At 38.5% G+C, this 17,769-nt stretch overlaps 1 protein-coding gene across 16 annotated transcripts in view; it reads right to left on the minus strand.

The window, feature by feature from the left end:
* The window catches only part of KIF16B (kinesin family member 16B), a 134,675-nt gene that overhangs the window by 64,647 nt on the left and 52,259 nt on the right, over positions 1–17,769 (minus strand). For all 16 annotated transcript variants that reach the window (XM_040697799.2, XM_419330.7, XM_040697800.2 and 13 more), the window contains 5 exons: positions 11,805–11,924; positions 11,254–11,305; positions 9,272–9,409; positions 4,709–4,791; positions 4,444–4,532 (listed from right to left, as the gene is read on the minus strand). In XM_040697799.2, coding sequence (XP_040553733.1) covers positions 4,444–4,532; positions 4,709–4,791; positions 9,272–9,409; positions 11,254–11,305; positions 11,805–11,924 — 482 coding nt within the window. The remainder of the gene's footprint in view (positions 1–4,443; positions 4,533–4,708; positions 4,792–9,271; positions 9,410–11,253; positions 11,306–11,804; positions 11,925–17,769) is intronic.

Raw genomic sequence — 17,769 nt, forward strand, 5'->3', positions numbered from 1 at the left:
ACTGATGTTCTGTGCTTTAGTCTATCCTTAATAAAATAGTTTGTCACATAATCTCTATTCTCTTTATTCATGTGAGCACTACTGTGAATAGAAAAAAAAGTATTAGCTTGAATTTAAAAGAAAAAAAATAATACAGATATTAAAGACTAGAATGTACTCCTTCTTTTGTAGATCTACCATAAAAGAACTTAATCTGATCAGTGTAGAATTAAATAATCACCATTTTCCTGGAAAACATGCTATATCTAGAGATAAGGACACTGCAGATAAGCTGCAGAGAAAAGGAAGTCAGTTGGACTAGTTCAATGCCACAATAGCCTAATTTACACAGCACAAAAGCACGATCTGGTACTACATCTATTAGGAAAGATTGAATACTAGCAAGACTACAAAGATGCTACAATGCTGTTCAGTAGCCCAATGCATGAGATTAATTAAAAAAGAAAACCAACATGCTGAAGACAAATAAAGGTTTCTCATGAGTGGTTTCACAGTTACAGTGTAATATAGTTTACAAAAGTCCCATAAATGAAATCTTCAACACAAATCTATGAGAAAAACGGTTTTATCCAAAGATTATTACCTTAAGCAGTGTTGCATGACACTGGATTAGAGAAAAAGATTGGGAATGAGCAGAACAAAGGATTCTGTACAGTAAGACAACATTTACAGGAAATCAACAACCAACTCAACAAAAAAACCCACACAACAGAAGCCACACATGCAGACCACCCACCTGAAAATATACTTCAAGGTAACACTGATTTCCATCTGGGGAACACACAAATAAAGTGAACAAAAATCTGTGTGTTACCATCTTTAAAGAAACCAAAATTTCAGTATACAAAAGAAGTTGGGAATAACCATATGGAGCTGAAAGTGGAATGAAGTCTCAGTGAACTCAACTAGCATTGAGCAGACATGCTAAGGTAGTGCAGAGATCTTGTTATATGTGATGTCTCACTGACCACAGTGACCACCACTACATGTTCGGGGATTGAAAATCAAAGTTTAAAAATCAACTGCTAATTTGGACATCATCCTTAGCCTACAGAGCTAATTTGGTGATATGAGTTTTCTTTCCAAAGAAAAAAATGGAGTGGTTTCAGTTGCATTTAGTTGCAAGAGCTTCAAGTCTGTTCAAAAGCTGAATCTTTTTCAAAGGAGCTTAGGCTGTCCCTACTCTCCCATTTTCTTCATTTTAGAATAACAAGCACAATGTGCTCTGAAAACAGGGCAGAGAAACTAGCTAATGCCACGTGCTTTAAGAAGTATTACCAATCATCAGAAGTTCCTTTGGTTTTGTTTTCTCTTATCGTTCTTTTAAGAACACTGTATTTTAAATCAGGTGCTATCACTCTCTCTCAGGCTCTGAAATAAGTTCAGATCACGTACAGCTTCAAAGGAAACAATCTTTTTAATGATACATCCAGAAATGCAACAACTTCAGCCAGCTACATAAGGAGACCTCATAGCCACACACACACACACAAAGAAGCTATCACTTATGTTATTTGTTCTCATCACAACCGAAAGGAGTAGCCCACAGGCTCTTCCACCACTGATTGGTATGGATTATAGACACTACAGACGTCCTACAAACAAAGAAAAGAACAACACAATTGGCCTGCTACTGAGCCTACCTCAGCCCATTGTCGTAATGGTCCATGTCTTATATTGCAAGCTGATTCCTCATGGATATTAAACCACCTGCTTTGAATATTACTGAGCCCTAAATGCTTGGGAACTGCTTTATTCAAAGCATGTTTTCTAAGTTGTATTTACCTCAGCCACCTGTTTCCCTTACAGTGATACTTTCTGTGGAATTACACTTATTTGGACAAGCTCAACACATCATCAGGAAAAAGAAAAAACAAAAAACCAGCACTGTCACAGTTGAGGAAAAGGAAAGGAAACAGTTTTAGCATCAACATAAACAAATTTAAAATTGTCATGGAGCCTAAGCTGAAAAGCTGCTATTGCCAAACTGCTGTCCACAAAGCTGCATCGATTGTGGAACAGACTTTCTTCCACTAATTTACAAGACCAATGCTCAGTCAAACAGCAGTGCAGGCTTCAGAGCCTACCTTCTCATTGTAGCAGCCATAAAAGCAGTAAAACCAGCCATATTTGAGATATTTTTTCTTTAGTCATTCATCTATTAGAATGAGAACCACCTCTGTACTGCATGGGCAAAGTATATCATTAGGTATGGCATATATTGTTTCAAACATTGTTAAAGTATCTAAATATAGGGATAAGAATCTAAATAATGAACTGGCAACTACTATGAGCTTCCTCACTCCAAAAAAACAAATGTACTTAACAGTAACTGGAATAGATAGGTATTATTGATTAAAAACAAGTGGCAGACATGCATTCCTCCTGCAGTGTGAGCCTTAAGCATAATGCTTGCTTGCATTTACCAATTAAGTAAGACAAAACATCCATTCCTGAAAGGCAGTTCAGAAAGATTAACTGACTGCAGAATAGCAGGACCATATTATTAACCCTCTGCTCATAGTTTACAGTCTAACGAAGGGCAGGCATGAAAGCGTTCAAGAATATGAAGAGGGTTTTCACCTAATTTTATCTTCTATTTCACCAGTAACTGCTCTCTGTTATCATGCCCCCCCCCCCTCCCCCCCCAAAAAAGGGAAAATACAAGTTACAAGACATACTAAATGGAGAGAGTTTCTAAAAATTGCTGAATACATTGATAATTATATTAGTCATTCTGTATGAGTTCCAGGAAAATAAGGCAAGTTACTGGAAGAAATGAAGGGAAAAAAAGAAATGATGTTCCACAAAATGTTGGAAGAAAAGAATTTAACAAGAATTTGCTGAGAGCTGCTCCATCCTAGGCCAGGTAACTTTTTCTTAATTTACTTTTACAAAAGGATCATATAAAAAATCCTCTCTACAAGACAGGATGTAGCAGTATGAACTCAATGGTAAGCGAATCATTCTGAACCCTGCCTTCAAATGGGGCATGTCCAAGCCGTTATATTTTGCCGCAAATCTGAAAGGCTAAAAGTGAAGCAATTCTGAAACAATCTGTCCTAATTTATGCTCTCTGCAAAGTCAAGGCCAGCACTGTGCAGTAGAACGCAATTATTCCTAGCAATATATGAGAAAGTACACAGGGCAAAGCTTGTGGTACCCTGAGTAACAAAGAAAATAGGAACTTCCCATAGCCGTCAGGAAATAAAATACTAACAGTTGTCATTAGAAGTTTTCGCCTAACCATTTGAACAGGCTAAGGAAACTTTTGTCTTTTACCCTCTCTTTCTTCTCTGTCTCAAAAGCAAACAAACAAACAAACAAATAAATAATTTATGACCAACCAGCTCCCTTGCTTGTGTTCTTTGTGGGTAGTTCAGCAGCAAAAGAACAATAATTACAGCATTTGATGCCATGTTATTACACATACTTTCTTGCAGGTAGAGAGCAAAAGAGTAACAAACACATTTGAAGCAATGTTGTTAGATACACTCAGTATTAAAGACACTGTTTAAGTTGCAGTTATTATTATTGGGCTAAACTTCCTAAGTTCTAACAGATACAGAACAACCCCACAGTAAAATTTAAGAATACATCTGTTCTACCCAAGCCTGTAATTCAATTTATTGACAATTTTTCAGAAGCACATGGGTGGTTAAAGAGTATCATCCCATTCTCAATGTAAAACACAGGCACTAACTACTGAAAAAAAAAAAAAAAGAAAATAGAACAGAACACCATCATTCTCCATAAATAACTTAAAGAACACTGGTAAAGACATTAAAATCAGGTTCTCCACAACAAACATTCTACTTCTTTCTAACAGTATAATAAAATGGTTTTCCATATCCTAACTTGGCCACCTACTAAGACGTGTATAGTGAGAACCTACAGACATCTATTTCAAAGCCTTTTTTTTTTTTAATGTCTTCATTGGTTTTACACAAACTTGAGAAATCTTAAATTTCCTGTTTACAATGCATTTTTCTTATGAAAAACAGTCAGCTTGTAATTCTGAAGAAAGCATAAAAGTAAAATTTGCGTCATCATTACTGTGCTGCACAGCCCTGGTTGTATAACGCCAAATCTTTCCTTTGGAACTCCAAGCACAACAACTTTCTTTGTGCCAGATCTGTTAGCAAGGCTGTCTGCGGGTGCAGTTACAGTTCTTGCATTTCAATAGGGAGATCCCAGCTAAAAGCAAGTTTTAAGCAGGATGGAAAGTGTCCCCTCTTACCCCATTTTCTAGAATGGATGTGAATTTTCAGTTCAAATAACATTTTGCAAAAGTTCTCACCTCATTCAGAAGCCCATTATTTAGTATGTATATACTGTTAAATTGAGAACAAAATGGTTTCTAATAGTGCCGTTTGGAACATTCAAACAACTAAAATGAAGAACAATTGCAATTTTTACTGCAGTATTTTTGAATATACTCACCCTGGATTATAAAGCATAACAGCTGATAGGTTCTCACAAGATTTTGAAAGATCTGTCATAGACAAACTGAAGGAAGACAGCAGTCCACTCTAACAACAGATCATAAAACGTATGTGTTAGACAAAAACTGATGTGCTTGTTTCACTTCATGAAATATTCTATGTGAAGCAAAACAAAACAATTTCTACAATGATTATGGTATGCCTCTATTAGCAAGGAAGTTGTGAAGGGATTTAAGTTCCCCCAAATGCTGATTTAATCTTACCTTTCTTTTTTCCCTTAGTTTAGCAGCTTCTTTGGGATGGTTAAAGCGAAACATATTGGTTCTTCCAAGTAATATCACAGCACCTGATGAGAAAAACACATACCATTTACTGTCAACAGAATGTACCAGGAAATGCCAAATGATTTTTCAGTCATCCAACATGCAAGCAAAGTTTTCCATTAAATCAGAACAAAATGAAAATGTATTTTGACAATTCAAGTGTATAACAACACATAGTCACAGCTTTGTTAACAGATGTGCATATTTTGTTCCTTTTTCCTCCTACTTAAAAGAACACATGTTCACGCACACTAAGGTCAACTATACTCATGCTGTTTAGATTAAGGATAGGAAGAGGAAGCACTCATAGCAACTGACCCAATTTGACCTATAGACTCTACAATAGTACTATTTCGGAGGCTACCAGCAGGTACCAAACACAACGGGAGCATCCATAAATATGACTAAGAACAAACTAATCATCATTCATCCACTACTGATCAAAGTAAAATTTAATTCCACCTAAACTGAAAGCTCTACTTTTCCTTCCTTTGTAGTCCCATTAACCTTTTCCTTCTTTATGTAAAAGAATACTGAAGTTTGTCATCACTCAGAACAAGATTATTAGTCCTTTATACTCAATAGTTGTTTTCTCAGGGAAGAACCTTGAATAATTCAAATTGCTCACTTCCTCTCCGTTATGACATTTAATCAGTTATGGTACAGATCCACATATAATGTGATTCTGAGCAATTCTTATAACATTATAAGGACGGTGATGCCTAGATTATTACTTTCCTACTAAAAAGCACATTGTCTGTGATGCTTCACTACCCTCATAACAAGCCTTCCAAGTTAACCACAACAAAATCAAGCATTTATCTGTCAGTCTGTGAGTTACTTTTAGAAGAAAAAGGATTTTATTACACTTACAACCCGAAAAAAAATGCACTTACAACCTCTTCATACAAATTGTTATCATGTGAGAATGAAATGCTGTCCTTAATACAGAGCGGTCCTCCTAAAATTAGCTCAGTTAGGAACATCGACCCCACTAAGGTCATTTGGTCTTGATAAATCAATGACAAGAGGCACTACAATCACAGTATCACTTCTTGCTGCCTGCACAACAGATCAAATCTTGGACCAAACAGTTTACCTCAATGAATCTTAAGAAGAGTAACGTTTCCCTGATCTATATGCAGACTGTATCTCAAAGGCATTTTGATACCACCTTTGTGATTTACATGACACAACCAGTTGACCTTTCCTTCATGAAGTGTGCCAGGCACATTTATTGTTTAATGTAATATTAAAAGGGGTCCCTGGTAGTCATGATACTATAGTGGAAGGGGTGTAAGAGTTGCTAGTCTTCACACGCTGGCAAAAGAGACAAACACCTCTCTATCCCATTCTTGCTGTCTGCTGGGAAGGCTGTTTTGAAGACTTTAGCAGAGGACACAGTGAGGATTTCTGTAAAATTATTACGGTTGCTTTCAGATGAAGATTAATATAATTGTAAATATTTTTGACCACACTACTAGATAGAAGGTAGGTACTTAAATAAATGAATATAGATATAGATTCATGTTCCTAACTTCACGCATCTAAAAAAAAAAAAAAATAGGAGAAAAGCTTAAAAACAGCACGACATTCAAAACCAGATGGCAGATCATACGAACAACGACTGTGTTTCTCTTCCAGTCCTTCTCCAAATCATGATCCTAGCAGCGGAGGATCTGGCTTCAGTCTGAATAAGGGGGAAGGAGATGTGTGCATGTCACCTTATACACTTATATACTGTGACTTAAAGTCACAGAATGCTTTGGGTGAGAAGGGACCTTAAAGATCCTGTAGTTCCATCCACTTGTGCAATGAGCAGGGTTGCCAGTCACTAGACCACTTTGCTCAATTTAGTACACCAGGATGGTGAAAGAGCAGATTACAAGGGGAAATACAATTCCCCCACTTGTCCTATTACATTTTTCCTTTTTATCCTTGGATGCCATAGGCATTATTATATCATCATGCCACTTTTTGCATTATGGGACCTTTACATGCTTGTTATTTTTTAATTATTCTACTAATAAGGAATAACTACAGTCTTAACTTCCATTTGACAGAACTGAGATATGCAACATGAAAACCTATTAAAGAAAGAAAAGTTTTGATCAAAGTCACACTGTCAAATAATTCCTAAGCATCAGGTTAGATTATCTGTTATTATACAATGCAGTTCCCCATCAGAATGCAAATGCATGGTGTTAATGTCGTCATGGAAACATAACTGGATTTGCTATGCAGTGTGCTTTTTATTTGTTTACTCTTAGCAACAATTCTTATTCTCCTTGAAAGTTAAATGGCAAAGAACAAAAGGTTTCAAAATACACTGACAGTAAGAAGAACAGCAACAAGAACCATGCAGAACCAGCCTATCATTTACGGACCTTTGACCTGGTAACTTACTGGGTGGACTCCAACGCAAAAATGACCAGAGAGGAAATAAATAGGAAATAAATATGAAGAATGTATATTCAAATACCATCATGTGTGTCTCATCTACACATAGCTATAGTTTGGAACTGCACAGAAGTATCTATAATTAAGATCTTCCTCATTTCTAAATTACTTTTGTTTTGTTTTTAAAACTACTTCTATTAACAAAGTATGAAAAGAATCAAATATTGAGAGATTATGTTAACTACAGAACAGTTGGTGGCTTAGTTTAAAAAATGGAAAACAGTTTAAATTGAGGACAAATTTAAGGTAAAGGACAAACTCCAGTGAATATTTGTTCAATTACTTTTAGAAATTCTACCAGATGCTCTTAATAAGGTAAAAATAGTGTAATGAGTTGCATTTACACAGAGGCCACATTAGCTAGAATTCACAAATGCAGGAATTAATCTGAAGAAGGAAGTGGTAATTAATTACTATGCCTCTTTTTTATTATTATTAATAACTGTTCATTTGAAAATGTGTTGAATTTTTAGATTATCATAAACGGAAACACTTAAATATATCAGCAGATAATCAGCAATACCCAAATCAGATACTTAAAGAGGCTGGCAGTTCGTGCTGTGAGACTAAATGCTAACACGGCTAGGATACACGTACTGTGCACAAGTTGTTAAATCAGTTGATTTATCAGCTTTGCTAGCCCGATGTCATAGCTGTAACCCTTCCTTCAAACTCAATCTGGTTACATGGTCCACAGGTCAGCCCAGGCAGCTGTTTTGCACAATTCAGTAATTCAAAGCAACCCTTTTTTCTGCCCCCTTTTTCTGAGTTGCAAATTTGTTTAGACAGAAAGTCAGAAGGCAAAACAACAACAACAACAAACCACGCTTCCACCCTTTACAGTCCAAACTTCAAGTCGATACATCACCTAGAAGAGGGAAACAGCATCCAAACTCCAACTTTCTTCTGAGGCCAGCCAAACCTGTACTGCCTTTGAAAGGCAGTAGGCTAAAGAAAAGATGAGGCATTGCAACTGCAATTCATGCTGAGTGTTTCTTGTCAATGTTTCTAACAAGATGTCAATAGCATTTACTCAATTTCAAGACAAAAGGGGTCAGGCTTTCTTTCTGACTGCAGAACTCTCATTCTGCATGAACAGACACTTCACAGAATCAACAACATCCCCTCCTCACACCAAAACTCCTTGCTTTCTGTAAGCAGAATTTTGAAGCACTTGAGTTCAAAAAGATGCAGGACTTCTCTCACTCGGTGCTATTCTGTCCACTGTGTTCCTCATTTGTTAGCATAAGTTTATTCCAAAAGCTAATTCCTGGGAATGTAAAATGGCACTGCTTTTCAGCAGCTGGGCTGCAACAAAACCTCATTGCTCAGTGGGTCTGCAGATCTTAGCTACATCAGAAGGTATTCTTGCTTCTCCTGGAAAATAAAACATCAGAACCTCTGCTGCAGTGCTCCTCAGCTTACTTGATGTCATTTCTTTCCATGCTAACAAAATACATCTTTGGTCCCAGTTGTCCCAGGAGCTTTTTTCATTTCCAGATTTTAAAGCTTTAATATTAAACTTATAATTCCCTGAATGTCATCTGTAAGGGTTACTCTCCCCCTGTTTGTTTCCCTTCAGCTGCAGTTAACAGATACTCCAGCTGAACCTCCGGCTGTGCAAGAGGATGTGGCAACAGTGTGTTAAGTGGGGCTGGCCTAGACCTCTGAGGAGCTGGAAAAATACATCTCTAATGTCATTTTAGTCATGTGGAAACCAATTTTCTTTCTCTTAATATCACAGCGATCTAAGCAATGTGCCATGGAGTTCACTTTACACATAAGCTTTGAATGAAATCAAACGGTAAGTATCAGTTCACACTGAAGATCAAGAAGTGGCTTAAATTAGTAAAGAGTTCTCTTTACACCACGTAGCAGTTCTGTAACAGAACAAGAATTCCATGGCTCTCCTGATCACCTTGAGCTACAGATGAGAAGAAATTGAATTAAAATTAAATGAATTAAACTGTAATCCCTCTATATACACATAGATTTTTCAGTGGTCTTGCCAACTATCAAAAACTACACAGTGCTGGATAATACCTTGGTTCAGATGCGTGGCCTCAGTGATCTGAATTCCATTCACAGAACACTGCGCTCCATTCAGTGGTATTAGATTCACAGTACCATTAAGATTTTCAAAGATGCAGTGCTCGCTTTCCAAATCCAGACCATGAAGAACTAAACATACGAAAATAAAATAATTAGTCTTTTAACAACTAATAAGATTTGCATGCTGATATTGATTCATTAAGGACATACTGAGTTTCATATTTCCAAATGTTGTTTCACATTTTTTTCTGGGCAATATTTGCTCTTTCCTTCATCACTTCCCACATTCCTTAAACACTGACCCCATTTTTTTGTTTTGTTTTACTGCAGTAGAATTGCTTTTTTTCTGATTTATTTTACATACTGGTCTTTTCTCATATGTTTTGGTACCAGATTAATAAGTGCTTATTTTTTTTCTGATAAAGAAAACAGGAAAGGAAAGTTCATGTATTTGTAGAGAGAGATGTTTTTGCCTAATTTCACTGAGAGATTAACTCATTGAGAGCAGCCCTGTAGAGAAGCACCTGGGAGTCCTGACGGATGGAAAGCTGTACGTGAACCGGCAGTGTGCTCTTGCAGCCCAGAATGCCAACAGTATCCTGGGCTGCACCAACAGGGGGGTGGCAGCAGGGAGAGGACTGTCCCCATCTACTCTGCCCTTCCCTTGTGAGGTCCCATCTGCAGCACTGTGTCCAAACCTGGGGCCCCCAGCACAAGAAGGATGTGGAGCTGCTGGAGTGAGTCCAGAGGAGGACCACGAAGATGCTCAGAGAGCTGGGGCACCTCTCCTATGAAGAAAGGTTGAGAGACGTGGGCTTGTCTAGCTTGGAGAAGAGAAGGCTCTGGGAAGACCTCACCATGGCCTTCCAGTACTTAAAGGGAGCTTACAAGCAGAAGGGGGACTGAATTTTCACTTGGGCTGATAGTGACAGGACAAGGGGGAATGGCTTTAAACTAAAAGAGGGGAGACTGAGGTTAGATGTTAGGAAGAAATTTAAAATCAGAGAGTTGCGAGGCACTTGAACAGACTGCCCAGAGAGCTGTGGGTGCTCCATCCCCAGAGGTGCCCAAGGCCGGGTTGGATGGGCACTGGGCAGCCTGAGCTGGTGGGGGGCAGCCAGCCCACAGCAACAGGTTGGAACAGAATGAACTTTAAGATCCCTTCCAACCTAAGTCACTCTATGATTCTATGGTAACATGCAACTCTAGACTAAAAGGCTGAAATAAGGTTATATATTCCATATGTTCAGGCACTTATCAATCAGTTATGCTACTTTCTGTGCATTATGTGTGATTATCTCCACCCATATTGCTTAACATCACAAAGCAACGTGTGTTTTGTGGTATCTATATATAAATTTTAATCCATGAATCTTTTAACCACAGGACATATATAAAACTACATTATCTGACTTCTCAGCTTTTCATTTGAGAACTTAAGTATGCAGCTTGTTTCATGAAACTGCCTCTAAGCAACATATACGACAGGGCAGTCCAGCAATGGCAATTAGCTGTCTTTTAAAAAAATAAGAAATATAGTACAAGTAGCCTACCTACTTTTCACTTAACTTTCAGAATTTTCTTCCACCCAAATCTAAAGACCTGAGATTGCTTTAGGTATAACAATATAAAAATATTCTCATTGTACAAAGGTTAAGAGAATGATTGTGCAGCAGTTGTGACAGGTGCTGCATGAAAAAGGATAACATTTTTACAGAAGGCTATTTCAAGAATAGAAAGAAAGAAAGAAGAAACAAGTATGTGAATATGAATAGGTTTGGATCCCCACAAGCTATTTTGTAAGTCATGCTCCTTGAAGCATATCCCACGTAATGCAGCCTTAAAAATTTCCTACAAATTACAAAATGCAAGAGCATATGAACAACTAACTGAAAAAAAGGAAAATTATAAAGCTCTGTTTAACAGACTGGGATGTTAGAAAGAATGGAAAAAAACAATGCAAAATTCCATACCGATATCCTGTTCCGTCATAGCATCTTCTCTGCCGACATATGTTTGGCCCTCCTAATTAAGAGAGAAAAGTACACATTTCCAGTTGAAATCTCCCTTTCTCTCATACAAAGAAATGATTTATCTTTCTCAGAGTATTATGGCCCAGTATGTGTTTCAACATACTACATTCTTTCCCTTGTATTTTAAGAAACACTTTCACAGTCGTTATTAGACGATATATTAGCAAATTCTACTATCATGCAAAGGACCATCATTTTGGTTTTGAGACAACCTAGATCTGGATTTCAAGTCAAGCTTCACAATGAAATTAATGGGAAAAAAAAACTACACACAGGTAGATATAGTAAATACCTATATCTGCTAACCAGTTAATCCTCAGGATAGACCTAAACTATAAGAGAGAAATGTAAGGAGATTTTCCTACCATAGTGGAGACATGTAATGAGTACTTCTATGAGCACTGTATTTAGACAGCAAATTAATACTACAATTTGTCTACTGAAAAATCACATAACATACAAAGGTTACAGAAGCAAAGATATGTATTTACCTTCAAGTGATACAAGATGATGCCAGTACTAAGAAGATCGTCATCAATGCCAATTAAATGAGGCAGTTCAGAATCTAACACAACACCTATCCCTTCTTTCCTCAGAGCCAAGGTTTGTTCCTGTAAAGGACAAAAGTATATTATTAAGATATGCAGGAAATACTCTTCATTCTCTTTTTAAACTATGTTGAAAGTAACTCATTCTCTGTGATACCACAAAAAATTGGCAGGGTTTTTTTCCCCCTACCATTTTAAATGCAACTTTTATATTTCCAGTGAGTGTTCCAAGCTTACCATTCAGGAAATCTATGAAGGTGTTATTTGAAAGAGGCCAGACAAACAGCTGAATTATACCAGATAAGGGAGATCAATCAAGAGAATAACAAAGCTATTTTGTATAAAAGCAAGCTCTGTATCGCCATACACAATTGTAAGAGGAATTTAAAACTACACAGAATTCAGTATGGCTAAAAAACAGAAAACAGAAAACTTCTTGGCAGTCCTTTAAATAAAGTGAATCTTATGCAGTCAAAAACTCGGACACCCGAAAACTCAGTAAACTTAAGCAGTTAGAATATCAACCAATGTAAAGGAAGCACTGGCATAGCAAAGAAATGCAGGAAATATTTGCAGCACGTAATTTTAATTCTTTGAATTTCCTTTGGGCCACACTCTGCAGCATCTGTGGGAGAAAGTATCATTCAGCAGGAGTGTAAGTGGAAGGCTTTAACATTGGAAGAAACACAGAATCATTTGGGTTAGAAAAGACCTTAAAGTTTATTAAATCCAACCACCTAACACTACCAAGGCTACCAAAAAACCACGTCCCTAAGTTCCACTTCCACATGTACCAAACACTTCCATGGATGCTGACTCCAATTCCCAAGGCAGCTATTTCCAATGCTTGATCAACCTCTATATGAAAAAATTCTTCCTAAGATCTTGACACAACTTAAGGCAGTTTACATATGCCTATCACTTGTCACCTGAGAAAGGAGACTGACAGTCACCTTCCTGATGCCTTTCAGGCAGTTGTAGAGAGTAATGAAGCCTCCCCTGAGATTCCTCTTCTCCAGACAGAACAATTCCAGTTCCCTCAGCCAGTTCTTGTAAGTCGTCTTTTCTAGTCCCTTCATGAGCTTCGTTGCTCTAAAGGCATTCAGGCAACTCAATAGCCTTCTTACAGCGAGGGGACCAAAAATGAATGCCAGCACTAAGTACAGAGGGATAATCACCTCCTGCTCCTGCTGGCTGGCTGCACTAGTGCTGACACAAGCCAGGATGCTGTTGGCCTTTTTGGCCACCTGGGCACACTGCTGGCTTGTGTTCAGCTGGCCATGGACCAAGACCCCCAGGGTCTTTCCTGCAGGGCAGAAATCCTTCCAAATCCTTCTCTCCAGCACCCTCATAAGATCTCTAGGCAATGATTTCTGTGCCTCCAGCTTTGTTCAAATCCCCATGCAGAGTTATCCAGGACCTAAACCCTGAAGTATCCAAGGCTCAGTGGCACACAGGAGGCATTGGAAACAGAGTTCACATTTTGCCAGCAAGCCATTCAACCACGACACTCTCGGCAGTGCAGAGGGAGTTTTCTTACTCTAAGGAGAATTTCCATCCAGGCTTTATAATGACTTGCTTCAGAAGCCCCAAGCCCACGCAGAGTTGTAAAGGTGCTGCCCATTTGAGCCTTCCCACAGCAAGGCCTGGCACCATTCAGGCTATATGAAAACAGCCAGCCAGCAGCAGAGCCACCCACTGGCTTTTGGAGAGCAAAGGCTTCTGCACGCCCTCAGCACTTTGCCACTGTCCTCACAGAGCAGGAGGGGCTGGGTAGGAGGCAGCAGGTCCCTGTGGCCATAGCTGCAGCTGCAGCCCTTTTGCTCCTGGCCAGGGTAGGGTGCCTTTCCTCAGCCCACCATGCCCCAGCCTCATGGGACAGCCACCTTCCACCAGAAGGCCAACTGCAGCCATGAACCCACAGCGCTGCTGATCTGAGGCTTGTTGAGGATGGATGAGAGCCTGGGATAGAATGCAACTAGGACAAACTGACCAAAGGGATCTTCCACACCACGTCCTGCTCAGCAATAAAAACCGAAGGGAGGAGTGGGGATGGAGTTTGCCAGGGCTGCTCTTGTTCAGGGTCTGCCTGGACACCAGTTGGCTGGTGGGTACCGAAAATATTATGTGACTAGTTCTATGGGCATACACAATATGTAAGAGATTAACTATAGCATTGAAATAGGTTTTAGTATTTGTAAAGTTTACTTTGCAAATTGAACTCAAATCCTATCGGCTTCCTAGACCTGGAAGGTAACAGCAGCAGACTGTGAACACGCATACACTGCTTCTCAAAATGAACCCGTTTTTCTACCTAAAGAACTAAGCCATTATAAGCCAAGGAAGAGTGACAACTTGGGAAGGAGAGGCAGCATCAGCTTCTGTGTATTACGAAGCACACACTTTTCTCCTGGTGCCAGCAAATACAGAAAACAAGTTTTCTGACAACAGCGTGAATACTTCTCCAAGTTATCTTCACTCTTCAGAGCCAACCAAGACATTACAGCAATCTATCTGCTTTCTCTTACAAATGCTGTGTGTATTTCCCTATGTACAGCAACTTGACAAATCTAAGAGAAAAGATCTACTACTACATTTTTTTTTCCTGCACAGTATAAAAACATCATCAGTATCAACACTGCCTAAAATGTTCTCCAGTGACTGTGCAAAAATGGGCAAAATGAGATGGTGACAACACAAAAAAGATTCCAGAACAAAACCAGGAAATCCCAGACTGGTCACGGGTGCACTAAAAAGTTCTCCAGCCTTCAGAAAGAAGGGAAAAAAAACCTGTGATTAATGTTGCCCTGCAGCTCTCTGACATTCAAACTGCATCCAGCTATTCCTTGATATTATAAAAGTGTCACCTCATAAAACCAAAAAATACAGTTTAAATCACCGTTCAAGTGAAAAAGTAATTTCAGTCAAAATATCTATCTCATATTAAATATTTATTGAGTGGCACCTACTGTTACACATAATTTATGACCTTCCTATACGACAAGACTGAAGACTTAAAACAGTGAATATAGGTGGCTGTTCACACAACTGCTGGCACCTCTGGCCCAATGGAACTGGTGAAACATTAAGAGCAGAACATTTTTTCCAGCATAAACAAGGCATTTGCTAACATCCGTTACTGAGGAAAAAAAAGGCATCCCAAGAGATAATGAAATGCTTGCTGGGAGAGAAAAATCTGCCACAAATAATTAAGATGAAAGTAAAAAAAAGCTTCAATTTTCAGTCCTTCATATTTAACACATTTACTGGATACTAAAAAAAAAAAACAAAAAAAAAAACAGTGCATATAATTGTGATTTAAAATGGATGAGTTATTTTCTCATATCTAAAATTTAAGAACACAAATTGAGTTTCTAAAACCTTACGTTGTATAGAAGTACTATTCACAACTAGAACAAACTCTTTTAAGGGAAGTATTAAAATAAATGCAACAGACTGTAATGAGATTAAGTAGTGAGATTAAGATATCAATTAGATGTTAGGAAAAAATGCTTCACTCCCAGGGTGGTGAGGCCCTGGCACTGCTGCCCAGAGAGCTGTGGGTACCCCATCCCTGGAGGTGCCCACAGCCAGGTTGGATGGGCCCTGGGCAGCCTGAGCTGGTGGGGGGCAGCCAGCCCATGGCAGGGGTTGGGGATGGGGGACTCAAATGTCCCTTCCAACCCAAGCCAATCTACTATTCTATTATTAGGGTTTTTTTTACTAAAAATCCTGACACTTAACTGGGGTTACTGCTAAACTTTTAATCTAAAAGTTTAGGCTGAAAATCTAATTCCAAATTCAGAAGAAAACTTTGAACTGTGCGCTTTTGCCCTAAACCAAAAGCCACAAACACTTTCAACGATGTGTGTTACTCTGTTCTCCCAAATTGAAAGAAAGATAAGAAAATGGCCAAGAAAGAAGCAGCCAGATCGCCCCTCTATCACCTTGATGGCATAGGAAGAAAACTTCTAAAGGACGGAGGAAGGATGGACGGATCTCTTTGGAAATAACTTGAAGGTCTGTAAGCTATTTTAAGGCAGAGAAATTAGTAGGTATGTTCCGCAACTTGATCCACTTTCATTTGCTCAACACCATTTTCGAAAGCAGTGAATCCGTAAGTCAGAATGCCAAGAGCAGGAAAGGTCGTCGTCCCCATTAAAAAAATACTAATGCAGAAAATGAATGAAAGCCTCAAGGCAGAATTTAAAAAACTTGCATGCACTGCATGCATCTTATCTTGAATTATCCTTGAACAAAAAAAGTGCACATGTACTTCCTCTGTATTTAAGATGCACTCATAAACTGTGGAAAATAAAGCAAATCAAGTATTACACACAAAGGAGTACTCCAGTGAATATAAATGCCTGCACTGCACAGAGAAAAAAAGTTTTCTTCCTTCGGAACCTCTAGATTAAACAGACTCATTTTGTTGAAATTCAGTCATAAAATAATTCTGAGTCAGTATATAAGGAAACACCTTCTTGAATCACAGCAAAGATAAGAGGATTAAATTGTTTGCATAAATGATGGTCTCCTGGAATTCTGCTGCCAGAAACACCCTGATGAGGTAAACTCATGAGCACTTCTTGGGCACGTACAAGAGCTGTCATGGAATCACTTCTACTCTGCTGCACCACGTTTGCTGTGTTAACTACATTAAGGAATCTCCAGGCTGGCAGTTTAGAAACACAATGTTTGTGTAAAGTACCTGTATGGGCCTGTGAGTTGAAAAATAGTGTTGCATAGCTGAGAATTTGCTCTATCAGTATTATTGTGCTCCTTGTATCAGTTGTGGTTTCATAGAATCATAGAATGCCCTGGGTTGAAAAGGACCACAATGCTCATCGAGTTTCAACCCCCTGCTATGTGCAGGGTCACCAACCACCAGACCAGGCTGCCCAGAGCCACATCCAGCCTGGCCTTGAATGCCTCCAGGGATGGGGCATTATTTCCATCAAAATAAATAGGGGGCATTACTTTTAGAGCAATCTTTGTACAGTTGCCCATGTTAAAGAACTTCTATGATGCATAGCATTTCTTTCAGTGCATTTAATAAAGATAAATAATACAGACAAAGGCACACAAAAATATTAAAAAGCATACAGAATTAGCATAGTGCCCTTTTAATGAACAGAATTCCTTGGTGAAGTCTAATTTCTTTTATACTTTCCATCGCCAAAATCTCAATTCTTTCATTTAAATATAGAATGGTTAACTGCTGGCACACAGTTCTGAGAAAACACTGTGCAGAAGCTTTCAGTAAAGCATAACATTATGCTAGCTAAGTAAATTGTCCAGATGTCTATATTTAAATTATGCAAAGAGGCATAATACCAGATTAAAGAAGTTATGGGTAAAACTGTGCAATGGCAAAACTCTTTGCATTAATATTTAACCTGATTACATATTACAGCAAATACTTATGCTAACAGGTACTTTGGGTGCATTCGATGTCATTGCAAATGTGCTATTATGTCCTAGGTTCACAAAAATGTCTGAAGATCTTCAGTGGCAAAGCAGTAACATAAAGCTCCCTATAAAATATAGATACGTACACTGTACATAAAGGAAGTTCTTAATTTTTGTTTCCCTCCAGATAAGTATTCCCAGTGTTTTGCATTCCCTTTAAATCAGCAGAAAGAAATGCTTCATACCTACAGAAAAAGATACTCCAAATCACTCAGAATTCAGAGGCTCCTGAAAACGTTTATTTCAAAATCCAGCAGATACACCACATTAAAGAGGCTATGCAAATGGAGGCCGTAAGAAGCACGGATCAGCTGGTCGTCCACTAATCAAGGTGGGTAACAAACCTAGGATTTCACTAGCTCTTCAGCAATTTTTATCACCTCCATCCCAGAGAGGTGAAAGGTTAGGGGACTTACAATTACAGTTCCACAGCAGA

Source organism: Gallus gallus, chromosome 3 (genome assembly GCF_016699485.2).
Source record: "Gallus gallus isolate bGalGal1 chromosome 3, bGalGal1.mat.broiler.GRCg7b, whole genome shotgun sequence".
In the NCBI taxonomy this organism is placed as follows: domain Eukaryota; kingdom Metazoa; phylum Chordata; class Aves; order Galliformes; family Phasianidae; genus Gallus; species Gallus gallus.